This window comes from Oncorhynchus clarkii, chromosome 5, assembly GCF_045791955.1.
Source record: "Oncorhynchus clarkii lewisi isolate Uvic-CL-2024 chromosome 5, UVic_Ocla_1.0, whole genome shotgun sequence".
Lineage (NCBI taxonomy): Eukaryota > Metazoa > Chordata > Actinopteri > Salmoniformes > Salmonidae > Oncorhynchus > Oncorhynchus clarkii.
The window spans coordinates 15,907,731-15,920,646 of NC_092151.1; the positions used below are offsets into that span (position 1 = coordinate 15,907,731).

The 12,916-nt window shown below is 43.0% G+C and overlaps 1 protein-coding gene across 1 annotated transcript in view; it reads right to left on the reverse strand.

Moving 5' to 3' along the window:
* Nucleotides 1–12,916, reverse strand: part of LOC139409865 (carboxyl-terminal PDZ ligand of neuronal nitric oxide synthase protein) — a 179,406-nt gene that overhangs the window by 47,389 nt on the left and 119,101 nt on the right. The window contains exons 8-9 of the mRNA XM_071155252.1: nucleotides 5,742–5,906; nucleotides 2,473–2,650 (exon numbers count right to left, since the gene is read on the reverse strand). Coding sequence (XP_071011353.1) covers nucleotides 2,473–2,650; nucleotides 5,742–5,906 — 343 coding nt within the window. The remainder of the gene's footprint in view (nucleotides 1–2,472; nucleotides 2,651–5,741; nucleotides 5,907–12,916) is intronic.

The following is a 12,916-nucleotide window of genomic DNA, read 5'->3' on the forward strand; positions in this document are numbered from 1 at the left end:
TGTGTGTATGTGTTTGTATGTGTGTGTATGTGTTTGTATGTGTGTGTATGTGTTTGTATAGGATTGTGTGTGTATGTGTTTGTATGTGTGTGTATGTGTTTGTATGTGTTTGTATGTGTATGCGTGTGTGTGTATGTGTTTGTATGTGTGTGTATGTGTTTGTATGCGTGTGTGTGTATGTGTTTGTATGCGTGTGTATGTGTTTGTATGCGATTGTGTGTGTGTATGTGTTTGTATGTGTATGTATGTGTTTGTATGTGTATGTATGTGTGTGTATGTGTTTGTATAAGTGTGTATGTGTTTGTATGTGTGTGTATGTGTGTGTATAGGATTGTGTGTGTATATGTGTTTGTATGTGTGTGTATGTGTATGTATGTGTTTGTATGTGTGTGTATGTGTTTGTATAGGATTGTGTGTGTGTATGTGTTTGTATGTGTGTGTATGTGTATGTATGTGTTTGTGTATGTATGTGTTTGTATAGGATTGTGTGTGTGTATGTGTTTGTATGTGTATGTATGTGTTTGTATGTGTGTGTGTATGTATGTGTTTGTGTGTGTATGTATGTGTTTGTATGTGTGTGTGTATGTATGTGTTTGTATGCGTGTTTATGTGTTTGTATGTGTGTGTATGTGTTTGTATAGGATTGTGTGTGTATATGTGTTTGTATGCGTGTGTGTGTGTATGTGTTTATATGCGTGTGTGTGTGTTTGTATGCGTGTGTGTGTGTTTGTATGCGATTGTGTGTGTATATGTGTTTGTATGCGTGTGTGTGTGTATGTGTTTGTATGCGCGTGTGCGTATGTGTTTGTATGTGCGTGTGTGTGTGTATGCGTGTGTGTAGGTGTGTGTGCGTATGTGGGTCTATGAATGCTTAGCTTGCTTAACAATGTGCATTTCCTAAATGTTGGTATGTAAGTGTGATCTGTCCTTGATGATGAACTGTTGTACATGCAGGGCCAGTGTCCTGGACACATACAGTGGGGCAAAAAAGTATTTAGTCAGCCACCAATTGTGCAGGTTTGGTCACCTACAAACAAGCAAGATTTCTGGCTCTCACAGACCTGTAACTTCTTCTTTAAGAGGCTCTTCTGTCCTCCACTCATTACCTGTATTAATGGCACCTGTTTGAACTTGTTATCAGTATAAAAGACACCTGTCCACAACCTCAAACAGTCACACTCCAAACTCCACTATGGCCAAGACCAAAGAGCTGTCAAAGGACACCAGAAACAAAATTGTAGACCTGCACCAGGCTGGGAAGACTGAATCTGCAATAGGTAAGCAGCTTGGTTTGAAGAAATCAACTGTGGGAGCAATTATTAGGAAATGGAAGACATACAAGACCACTGAAAATCTCCCTCGATCTGGGGCTCCACGCAAGATCTCACCCCGTGGGGTCAAAATGATCACAAGAACGGTGAGCAAAAATCCCAGAACCACACGGGGGGACCTAGTGAATGACCTGCAGAGAGCTGGGACCAAAGTAACAAAGCCTACCATCAGTAACACACTACGCCGCCAGGGACTCAGTGCCAGACGTGTCCCCCTGCTTAAGCCAGTACATGTCCAGGCCCGTCTGAAGTTTGCAAGAGAGCATTTGGATGATCCAGAAGAAGATTGGGAGACTGTCATATGGTCAGATGAAACCAAAATATAACTTTTTGGTAAAAACTCAACTCGTCGTGTTTGGAGGACAAAGAATGCTGAGTTGCATCAAAAGAATACCATACCTACTGGGAAGCATGGGGGTGGAAACATCATGCTTTGGGGCTGTTTTTTCTGTTTTTCTGCAAAGGGACCAGGACGACTGATCCGTGTAAAGGAAAGAATGAATGGGGCCATGTATTGTGAGATTTTGAGTGAAAACCTCCTTTCATCAGCAAGGGCATTGAAGATGAAACATGGCTGGGTCTTTCAGCATGACAATGATCCCAAACACACCGCAACGAAGGAGTGGCTTCGTAAGAAGCATTTCAAGGTCCTGGAGTGGCCTAGCCAGTCTCCAGATCTCAACCCCATAGAAAATCTTTGGAGGGAGTTGAAAGTCCGTGTTGACCAGCAACAGCCCCAAAACATAACCCCTCTAGAGGAGATCTGCATGGTGGAATGGGTCAAAATACCAGCAACAGTGTGTGAAAACCTTGTGAAGACTTACAGAATACGTTTGACCTCTGTCATTGCCAACAAAGGGTATATAACAAAGTATTGAGATAAACTTTTGTTATTGACCAAATACTTTTTTTTTTCTCATTTTGTCTGTCATAGTTGAAGTGTACCTATGATGAAAATTCCAGGCCTCTCTCATCTTTTTAAGTGGGAGAACGTGCACAATTGGTGGCTGACTAAATACTTTTTGCCCCACTGTATAAAGTCCTGGATTAACAAGCATGCTCAATGGAGAATGACTGTTTTACCTGTACTGTATATTCAACATAATTGTTCTGGTTCGTATAGTTAGTGCAGGTGACTTACTGTGACCCTGTCTCTCCCCCGGTCCCGGTGCCTTGCTCTCCAGGTGTTTGAGCTGTGTGACCAGCAGGGACAGGTGCTGGAGCAGGTCTCTGTTCTGTAGTAGCAGCTGGTGGACACGAGCCTGAGCCTCTACACGAGCTGCGGTCTCCACTGACATCTGATCCTTCAGGAGCTGCACCTGAGTGGGGGAGACGAGCAGGAAAGAGGGGGGATCAGGAATCAGAACTGTGCCTAGTGGGACTGATGATAATGGGGATGTGGATGGAGTGTGAGGAAGTGTGTGTATGTAGTGTGTGTGTGTGTGTGTGTTTATAACAGTGTGTGTCAGTGAGTTTTTTTTTCTGTTTGAAAAATTCTACTTCATGCTACAGCCCGACCCCCCCCCCCCCTCCCAGACATCATCCAAGAGACTGCAGTTGAAAATCTAATTAGATGGAATTTCCCGGACCTGAAATTGAAAAGAATGACAGGTTCCCACTATTATTTGTTAATATAATTCACAGTGAGCTCATTATAGTCTGACGATGCGCATCTGCAAACCTCTGGGAACGACTGGGAAAATAAATAACAAATATAAATAACTCTGTGTTTGTGTTGTGCCTTCCAGACTAATTTTCTACAACAATAGCAGACTGATTCACTCTCTCCCCATTGTGTTGTGTTGTGTATGTGTGCATGTAAGTGCACATGAATACGTGTATCCTTTCATAGCTGTGATGGCAGTGCTCCCTAGTGGTCATGCAGCAGAGAGACATGCAGACAATGGTGCCAAATGAGGCACATGATGCCGTGATTAAGCCAGACAGTCAGTCCCCCATTGCACATCAGTACTACAGTACTGAATAAGACTTGGTTATATTATGTGCACTGTAGGGCTGGTTATATTATGTGCACTGTAGGGCTGGTTATATTATGTGCACTGTAGGGCTGGTTATATTATGTGCACTGTAGGGCTGGTTATATTATGTGTACTGTAGGGCTGGTTATATTATGTGCACGGTAGGGCTGGTTATATTATGTGCACTGTAGGGCTGGTTATATTATGTGTACTGTAGGGCTGGTTATATTATGTGCACTGTAGGGCTGGTTATATTATGTGTACTGTAGGGCTGGTTATATTATGTGTACTGTAGGGCTGGTTATATTATGTGTACTGTAGGGCTGGTTATATTATGTGCACTGTAGGGCTGGTTATATTATGTGCACTGTAGGGCTGGTTATATTATGTGTACTGTAGGGCTGGTTATATTATGTGTACTGTAGGGCTGGTTATATTATGTGCACTGTAGGGCTGGTTATATTATGTGCACTGTAGGGCTGGTTATATTATGTGCACTGTAGGGCACTGTAGGGCTGGTTATATTATGTGCACTGTAGGGCTGGTTATATTATGTGCACTGTAGGGCTGGTTATATTATGTGCACTGTAGCGCTGGTTATATTATGTGCACTGTAGGGCTGGTTGTATTATGTGTACTGTAGGGCTGGTTATATTATGTGCACTGTAGGGCTGGTTATATTGTGTGCACGGTAGGGCTGGTTGTATTATGTGCACTGTAGGGCTTGTTGTATTATGTGTACTGTAGGGCTGGTTATATTATGTGCACTGTAGGGCTGGTTATATTATGTACACGGTAGGGCTGGTTATATTATGTGCACTGTAGGGCTGGTTATATTATGTGCACTATAGGGCTGGTTATATTATGTGCACTGTAGGGCTGGTTATATTATGTACACGGTAGGGCTGGTTATATTATGTGCACTGTAGGGCTGGTTATATTATGTGTACTGTAGGGCTGGTTATATTATGTGTACTGTAGGGCTGGTTATATTATGTGTACTGTAGGGCTGGTTATATTATGTGCACTGTAGGGCTGGTTATATTATGTACACGGTAGGGCTGGTTATATTATGTGCATGAATTAATTAACCTTTGCACGTGTATGTACAATATATGCAATTTAGCAGACGCTTTTATACAATACGACTTAAAACAATGTGTGCATACATTTATATACTGACAACACCAGCGGGAATCGAACTCACCACCCTGGCATTGCTACCACAATGTCCTGAGCCACTGGACTGGTGTACAGAATGACCTAGTGAATGTAACGCAGTAGAAACCGATAAAGAGTGTGTGGTGGTCAACTGATGCCTGAGGAGGACAACTGTGTCTCACTGACCAGACATCTGGACCACAGATATACAACAGCTTGGGGTGTGTGTGTGTGTGTGTGTGTGTGTGTGTGTGTGTGTGTGTGTGTGTGTGTGTGTGGACGTGTTCAACTAGAATAGTAAAAAAATAAAAAATAAAACTACAATTTAACCAACTGGCGACATTTTGTTTGTCCCCCACAAATGCCATTTCTAGAGGATTTAGGGTTAAGGTTAGAATTAGTGTTAGGTTAAGGGTTAGGAGCTAGGATTAGGGTTAGGGTTAGGAGCTAGGTTTTTGGGTTAAGGTTAGGTTTAGGGTTATGGAAAATAGGATTTTGAATGGGACTGAATTGTGTGTGTCCACAAGGTCAGTTATACAAGACTGTGTGTGTGTGTCATAAATGTGTATGTGTGTTTGCATCTGTGGACGTGTTTAACTATTCTTGTGGGGCCATTTTGTTTGTCCCCACAAGGTCAAATGCTGTTTCTAGGGGGTTTAGTGTTAAGGTTAGAATAAGTGTTAGGGTTAGAATTTTGTTAAGGGTTAGGAGCTAGGGTTAGTTTTGTGTTAGGGTTAGGGTTAGGTTTAGGGTTAGGAGCTAGGGTTAGTTTTGTGTTAGGGTTAGGTTTAGTGTTAGGAGCTAGGGTTAGTTTTGTGTTAGGGTTAGGTTTAGGGTTAGGAGCTAGGGTTAGTTTTGTGTTAGGGTTAGGGTTAGGTTTAGGGTTAGGAGCTATAGGGTTAGTTTTGGGTTAGGGTTAGGGTTAGGTTTAGGGTTAGGAGCTAGGGTTAGTTTTGTGTTAGGGTTAGTTTTGTGTTAAGGGTTAGGAGCTAGGGTTAGTTTTGTGTTAGGGTTAGGTTAGGTTTAGGGTTAGGAGCTAGGGTTAGGAGCTAGGATTAGGTTTAGGGTTAGGAGCTAGGGTTAGGTTTAGGTTTAGGAGCTAGGGTTGGGTTCAGGGTTAAGGCTAGATTTTTGGGTTAAGGTTAGGTTTAGGGTTAGGGAAAATAGGATTTTGAATGAATTGTGTGTCCCCACAAGGTTAGCTGTACAAGACTGTGTGTGTCATAAATGTATGTGTGTGTGTGTGTGTGTGTCTCTCTCTCTCTCTCACCTGTGCGACAGCCACCTGTGTGTGTTGCTGCTGCTGCTGGATCTGCTGTTGGAGGAGCTGGAGGTAGTGATGCGCCGCCAGCGGGGTCAGAAGCGGAGAGCAGGGGCTGCTGGGAGAAACCACGCCATTCGGAGACACCATGTAGCTGGAGCGGCTCTCATAGTCCTGACGGCAAGACAGTCACGATGAGAAGGGTGGACACACCACCAACCCTGGGTTCAAAAACTATTTTAGATCTATCAAGGCAAGTATTAACATTGTAAAATGAACAGGGCAGCAGGTAGCCTTGTGGTTAGAGCATTGGACTAGTAACTGAAAGGTTGCAAGATCGAATCCCCGAGCTGACAAGGTAAAAATCTGTCGTTCTGCCCCTGAACAAGGCAGTTAACCCACTGTTCCTAGGCCGTGAATGAAAATAAGAATTTGTTCCTAATTAGCTTGCCTATTTAAATAAAGGTAAAGGCATTATTCTAGGCATGAAGATCCTTGAGTTACAAAGCATGAACATAACAGAACTACTTAGGCTGAATCCCCGGGTAGCTTACAATAGAAGCATTTCATACAACCTTATTCTATGGGCAGGACGCATATCAAAGGCATTTCATTCCATTTAGAACATTTGAGGGTGTAACTCTTTCAAATCAAAACAATCAAACGATACCAAGTTACAGTAACCTGATCATCCAGGCCCAATCTCCACAGGGTGTCACAGCATCTAAAGGCTTGTGTGGGGGATGAGATCTAATGCAGATATGACCGAATTCCTAAAGACAACAAAACCCCTTTTTATGGACTAGTTTACAGTTCACCCTGTACAGATACCAGTTACCACAGAGATCATCATCCATATACAAGTTACCACAGAGATCATACATCCATATACAAGTTACCACAGAGATCATACATCCATATACAAGTTACCACAGAGATCATACATCCATATACAAGTTACCACAGAGATCATACATCCATATACAAGTTACCACAGAGATCATACATCCATATACAAGTTACCACAGAGATCATACATCCATATACAAGTTACCACAGAGATCATCATCCATATACAAGTTACCACAGAGATCATACATCCATATACAAGTTACCACAGAGATCATACATCCATATACAAGTTACCACAGAGATCATACATCCATATACAAGTTACCAGAGAGATCATACATCCATTTACAAGTTACCAGAGATCATACATCCATATACAAGTTACCACAGAGATCATCATCCATATACAAGTTACCACAGAGATCATACATCCATATACAAGTTACCAGAGATCATACATCCATATACAAGTTACCACAGAGATCATCATCCATATACAAGTTACCACAGAGATCATACATCCATATACAAGTTACCACAGAGATCATACATCCATATACAAGTTACCACAGAGATCATACATCCATATACAAGTTACCACAGAGATCATACATCCATATACAAGTTACCAGAGAGATCATACATCCATTTACAAGTTACCAGAGATCATACATCCATATACAAGTTACCAGAGATCATCATCCATATACAAGTTACCACAGAGATCATACATCCATATACAAGTTACCACAGAGATCATACATCCATATACAAGTTACCACAGAGAACATACATCCATATACAAGTTACCACAGAGATCATCATCCATATACAAGTTACCACAGAGATCATACATCCATATACAAGTTACCACAGAGATCATCATCCATATACAAGTTACCACAGAGATCATACATCCATATACAAGTTACCACAGAGATCATACATCCATATACAAGTTACCACAGAGATCATCATCCATATACAAGTTACCACAGAGATCATACATCCATATACAAGTTACCACAGAGATCATCATCCATATACAAGTTACCACAGAGATCATCATCCATATACAAGTTACCACAGAGATCATACATCCATATACAAGTTACCACAGAGATCATCATCCATATACAAGTTACCACAGAGATCATACATCCATATACAAGTTACCACAGAGATCATACATCCATATACAAGTTACCACAGAGATCATACATCCATATACAAGTTACCACAGAGATCATCATCCATATACAAGTTACCACAGAGATCACGACAACACCTTTTCCTCCTCAAGAGACTGTAAAGACCGGTTGCATCACCGCCTGGTATGGCAACTGCTCGGCATCTGACCATAAGGCACTACAGAGGGTAGTGAGTACGGCCCAGTACATCACTGGGGCCAAGCTTCCTACCATCCAGGACCTATACACTCGGTGGTATCAGAGGAAGGCCCAAAGAATTGTCAGAGACTCCAGTCACCCAAGTCAAAGGCTGTTTTCTCAAGAGGTACCGGAGCGCAAAGTCTAGGACCAAAAGGCTCCATAACAGCTTCTACATCCAGGCATAAGAGTGCTGAACAATTAATCAAATGGCCACCTGGACTATTTACATTGACCCCTCCCTTCCATATGTTTTTACACTGCTGTTATTTGCTGTTCATTATCTATGCATAGTCACTTTACCCCTACCTACAGTACATGTACAAAATAACTTGACTAACCCTAACCTCCACACAGAGATTCGGTACCAGTACCCCTGTATATAGCCTCGTTAATGTTATTTTATTGTGTTACTTTTTATTTGTATTTTACTATTTTTACTTTAGTTTATTTAGTAAATATTTTCTTAACTCTTTCTTGAACTGCATTGTTGGTTAAGGGCTTGTAAGTAAGCATTTCACCTAGAAAAGATTCAACATCTGCTTGCAAATGTGCCTCTCCCACAGAAGGTTCTGAGGGAAATGAATAACAGAACTGTTCAAGAGGTGAGAGAGTGGCTCTGCTTCAACACACCACATGTGACATTGACTTCCTGAGCCAAAGAGAGGAGGGTTTAGGTGTCCTGAATGTTGTGTGGATTTACACTGCTACCAGACTGACTCACCTGTTGAACATGCTCAACAGTGACGATGTGACAGTTAAGGAGTTAGCCAGAGCTTCCCTCCTTCTGGACCTACGGATTCGGAAGGTTCCACTGGCCAAGGACACTGAGGACAACTTCCTGGGCTTCAGGAGGAAGGCCAATGGAAAATTGGACACTCGTGCTGCGGGCTTTGGAGTCTGGTCAGACTGGCTGGACATCAACGACCTGTGGAACAGGACTGGAGTGGAGCTCAGGTGGACACGGACTGATATGGAAACTGAGCCAGTGACTGCCTCTGATGCAGTTGTGGCAGATCGTGGTGTTGTTGTGGAGACTTCTGTCACCCATGATGGAACATCTCATCCTACATGCAGGACAACACTCCTCGGTATCAGACGGATGCAGCTCCTGCAACACTGGACCGGCCTGAGGCTGCAGGGGAAACTCACTGCTCTGGACTGTGCTGAACACTCCCATTCCATGTACCAGGATGCTGCCGTTGGCAAGGACATTCTCACCTTTGCTGTTAAGGCGAGGCTGCAAGTTCTATGAGCTATAAAACAAATAAAGAGTCTTACACACTATAGACTCCCAGGTATTTACTGGGTAAATCGCCAACGTTTCGGCATAACTGTGCCTTCAACAAAATACAATGTAGCACTCTGGTACCATGCAAACCATGAGTCATGTTGTATTCTACACGAGTCAAATGTAATGGAGTCCATTTCCCATGTTGTGAATGGCTGCTGTTCATACACGCCTTGTTGACCGCCTTGTTGACCTGATAGCCAGCGAGTTGAGACAAGTGGTCTCACCAACAGCACAGATGCAGAAACATTCTTGTGTAAGTGGAAGATGGTTTGATGTTGATGATGATGTGTTTTCCTGTGTACCAAATACACCAGATATATTTGTGGGGAGGTCAGGGGGAGGTGCTGATTGGACGGCTACATGGAGCAGCCTTTTCTGACACGCTGCTTCAGTACCAGCCCCTCGGGGTGCTGGGACAGCCTGGGTGGAGGTACAAGCTGGTGGTGCTGATATTTGGCAGTCTTGACCACGTACACAGGCTTGCAGTGTGTGGCCTCAAGATTGCGGGCTGACAAACCTACAGCAATGCAATTGGCTAGGTACTGCTCTGTTTCAGCTGTCGTGGGCAGCCTAGCTGTTTGGAGAAGGAGGTGCTTCCTGTACCCTGGAGTGCCATGCAGACAGGGACCTTTGAAATGTTTGGATCCTTCTTTTGTAAATTTGTATGGTGGATTCAAATGAAGTATTTAAAATGTGTGTGTTAGTGAAGGGCTTAGGAGACTGTGACTGGGTCTAAATACAGTCCTCACCAAAGTGTTCACATGTGGGTTGTTACAAGGCATCATGCACTTCTGACTGTCATGCTAAGCAAGAGGAAAGCACTCCTTATAACGACAGACACATACAGTACATTACAGTACACCTATTTTCGGATATTCAAACATTGCTGTAATTCACTAGCAATAATAAACTAGCTGATACAACCTAAGTAATCAACTGTGTACCAGTCACAATTCACCACTAGAGGGAGCCCAGAGACAGTGTTAGAATGCAGTGAATACACAACAAGACTTTAGACACAGGAGAGAAAGTAGAGATAGAGATACAGAGAGAGACAAAGAGAGAGAGAGAGATAGTAGAGAGAGAGAGGACATAGAGAGGAGACAGAGAGAGGGAGAGAAGAGACAAGAGAGAGAGAGTAGAGAGAGAGAGAGGGGAGACAGAGGGATGCAACATAAACTCGGCAAAAAAAGAAACGTCCCTTTTTCAGGACCCTGTCTTACAAAGATCATTCGTAAAAATCAAAATAACTTCACAGATCTTCATTGTAAAGTGTATAAACACTGTTTCCCATGCTTGTTCATTGAACCATAAACAATTAATGAACATGCACCTGTGGAACGGTCGTTAAAACTTCTTAGGGCTAGGCCCCTTTTTTCTCAATTTCCACCTGAATGACGTGCCCAAAGTAAACTGCCTGTTGCTCAGGCCCTGAATCCAGGATATGCATATAATTGGTACCATTGGAAAGAAAACACTTTGAAGTTTGTAGAAATGTTAAAATAATGTAGGAGAAAATCCAAAGAAAAACCTACCTGATTTTTTTTGAGAGACCATCCTCTTAGAAAGGCACGCAAAAGGTCATATTGAAAATTAGCTCCTTGGATGAAATTCCAATGGCTTCCACAGGCTGTCAGCAGTCTATGTTCACGGTTTCAGGCTTGTAACTTCAAAAACGAATAAGAAATATCAGTTTTATTACAGGGACACAGTCTTGGAAATTTGTGTTTACAAACTTCTTTCCGTAAGAAATATTATAGTTTGATGACATTTTAGGGCATCTGAGGAGTAAATAGAAACGTATTTTGACTTGTTGAAACAAAGTTTAGGGGTAGATTTTCGGATTGCTTTCTCTGCACGTTGAACGAGAGGATTACTCAAATCGATGGTGCAAACTAAACTGACTTTTTGGGATATAAAGAAGGACTTAATCTAACAAAACGACAATACATGTTATTGCTGGGACCTTTGGATGACAAATCAGAGGAAGATTTTCAAAAAGTAAGTGAATGTTTAATCGTTATTTGTGAATGTATGAAACCTGTACCGGTGGAATAATATTTTGACGTGGGGCATCGTCCTCAAACAATCTCATGGCATGTTTTCGTTGTAATAGCTACTGTAAATCGGACAGTGCAGTTAGATTAACAAGAATTTAAGCTTTCCGCCGATATAAGACACCTAAATGTTTAATATCCATAATTTTTATTTGAATTGCACGCACTCCGCTAGTGGGACGCCTGTCCCTAAGTTAAAACACTAACAGCTTACAATTAAGGTCACAGTTGTGAAAATTTAGGACACTAACGAGGCCTTTTTACTGACTCTGAAAAACACCAAAAGAAAGATGCCCAGGGCCCCTGCTCATCTGCGTGAATGTGCCTTAGGCATGCTGAAAGGAGGCACGAGGACTGCAGATGTGGCCAGGGCAATAAATTGCAATGTCCGTACTGTGAGGCGCCTAAGACATCGCTACAGGGAGACAGGACGGACAGCTGATCATTCTCGCAGTGGCAGACCACGTGTAACAACACCTGCACAGGATCGGTACATCCGAACATCACACCTGCGGGACAGGTACAGGATGGCAACAACAACTGCCCAAGTTACACCAGGAACGCACAATTCCTCCATCAGTGCTCAGACTGTCCACAATAGGCTGAGAGAGGCTGGACTGAGGGCCTGTTGTAAGGCAGGTCCTCACCAGACATCACCGGCAACAACATCACCTATGGAAACAAACCCACTGTCGCTGGACCAGACAGGACCTGCAAAAAGTACTCTTCTCTGACAAATAGAGGTTTTGTCTCACCAGGGGTGATGGTCGGATTCACGTTTATCGTCGAAGGAATAAGCGTTACACCAAGGCCTGTACTCTGGAGCGGGATCGATTTGGAGGTGGAGGGTCCATCATGGTCTGGGACGGTGTGTTACAGCATCATGCTGTGTGTCACAACATCATCGGACTTAGCTGAAACAGACAGTCCCAGCTACAATAGCCAACATGTTTATTCACGAGGACGTCCTAGCCCGTTGTACAAAACCATCCATTTTATACTGGCTCCTTACGCACATACCTTCACACACAAACAGTAGGTATCCTACGCACATACTGTATCACTACCCAGCCGACAAAGATTAGGGGGACCGTGAGAAGTACTCCCTTGTTGTCATTGCAGGCAATCTCAACGCTCTGCGTTACAGGGAAGACATTCTCCTCCCTCATGTGGTATCCTTCCTGCAGGCTCATCCTGACATGACCCTCCAGCATGAGAATGCCACCAGCCATACTGCTCGTTCTGTGAGTGATTTTCTGCAAGACAGGAATGTCAGTGTTCTGCCATGGCCAGCGAATAGTCGGGATTTTAATCCCATTGAGCATGTCCGGGACCTGTTTGATCGGAGGGTGAGGGCTAGGGTCATTCCCCCCAGAAATGTCTGGGAACTTGCAGGTTCCTTGGTGGAAGAGTGGCGTAACATCTGTTATGTGAATTATGTTATCAATGTTCATAAACTGAACTTCAATTAAACTGCTCAGTCTGCAACCCAGAATGTGTAAGATTATGGTTGAATGAAACAGACAGTCCCAGCTACAATAGCCAACATGTTTATTCACAAGGACGTCCTAGCCCGTTGTACAAAACCATCAA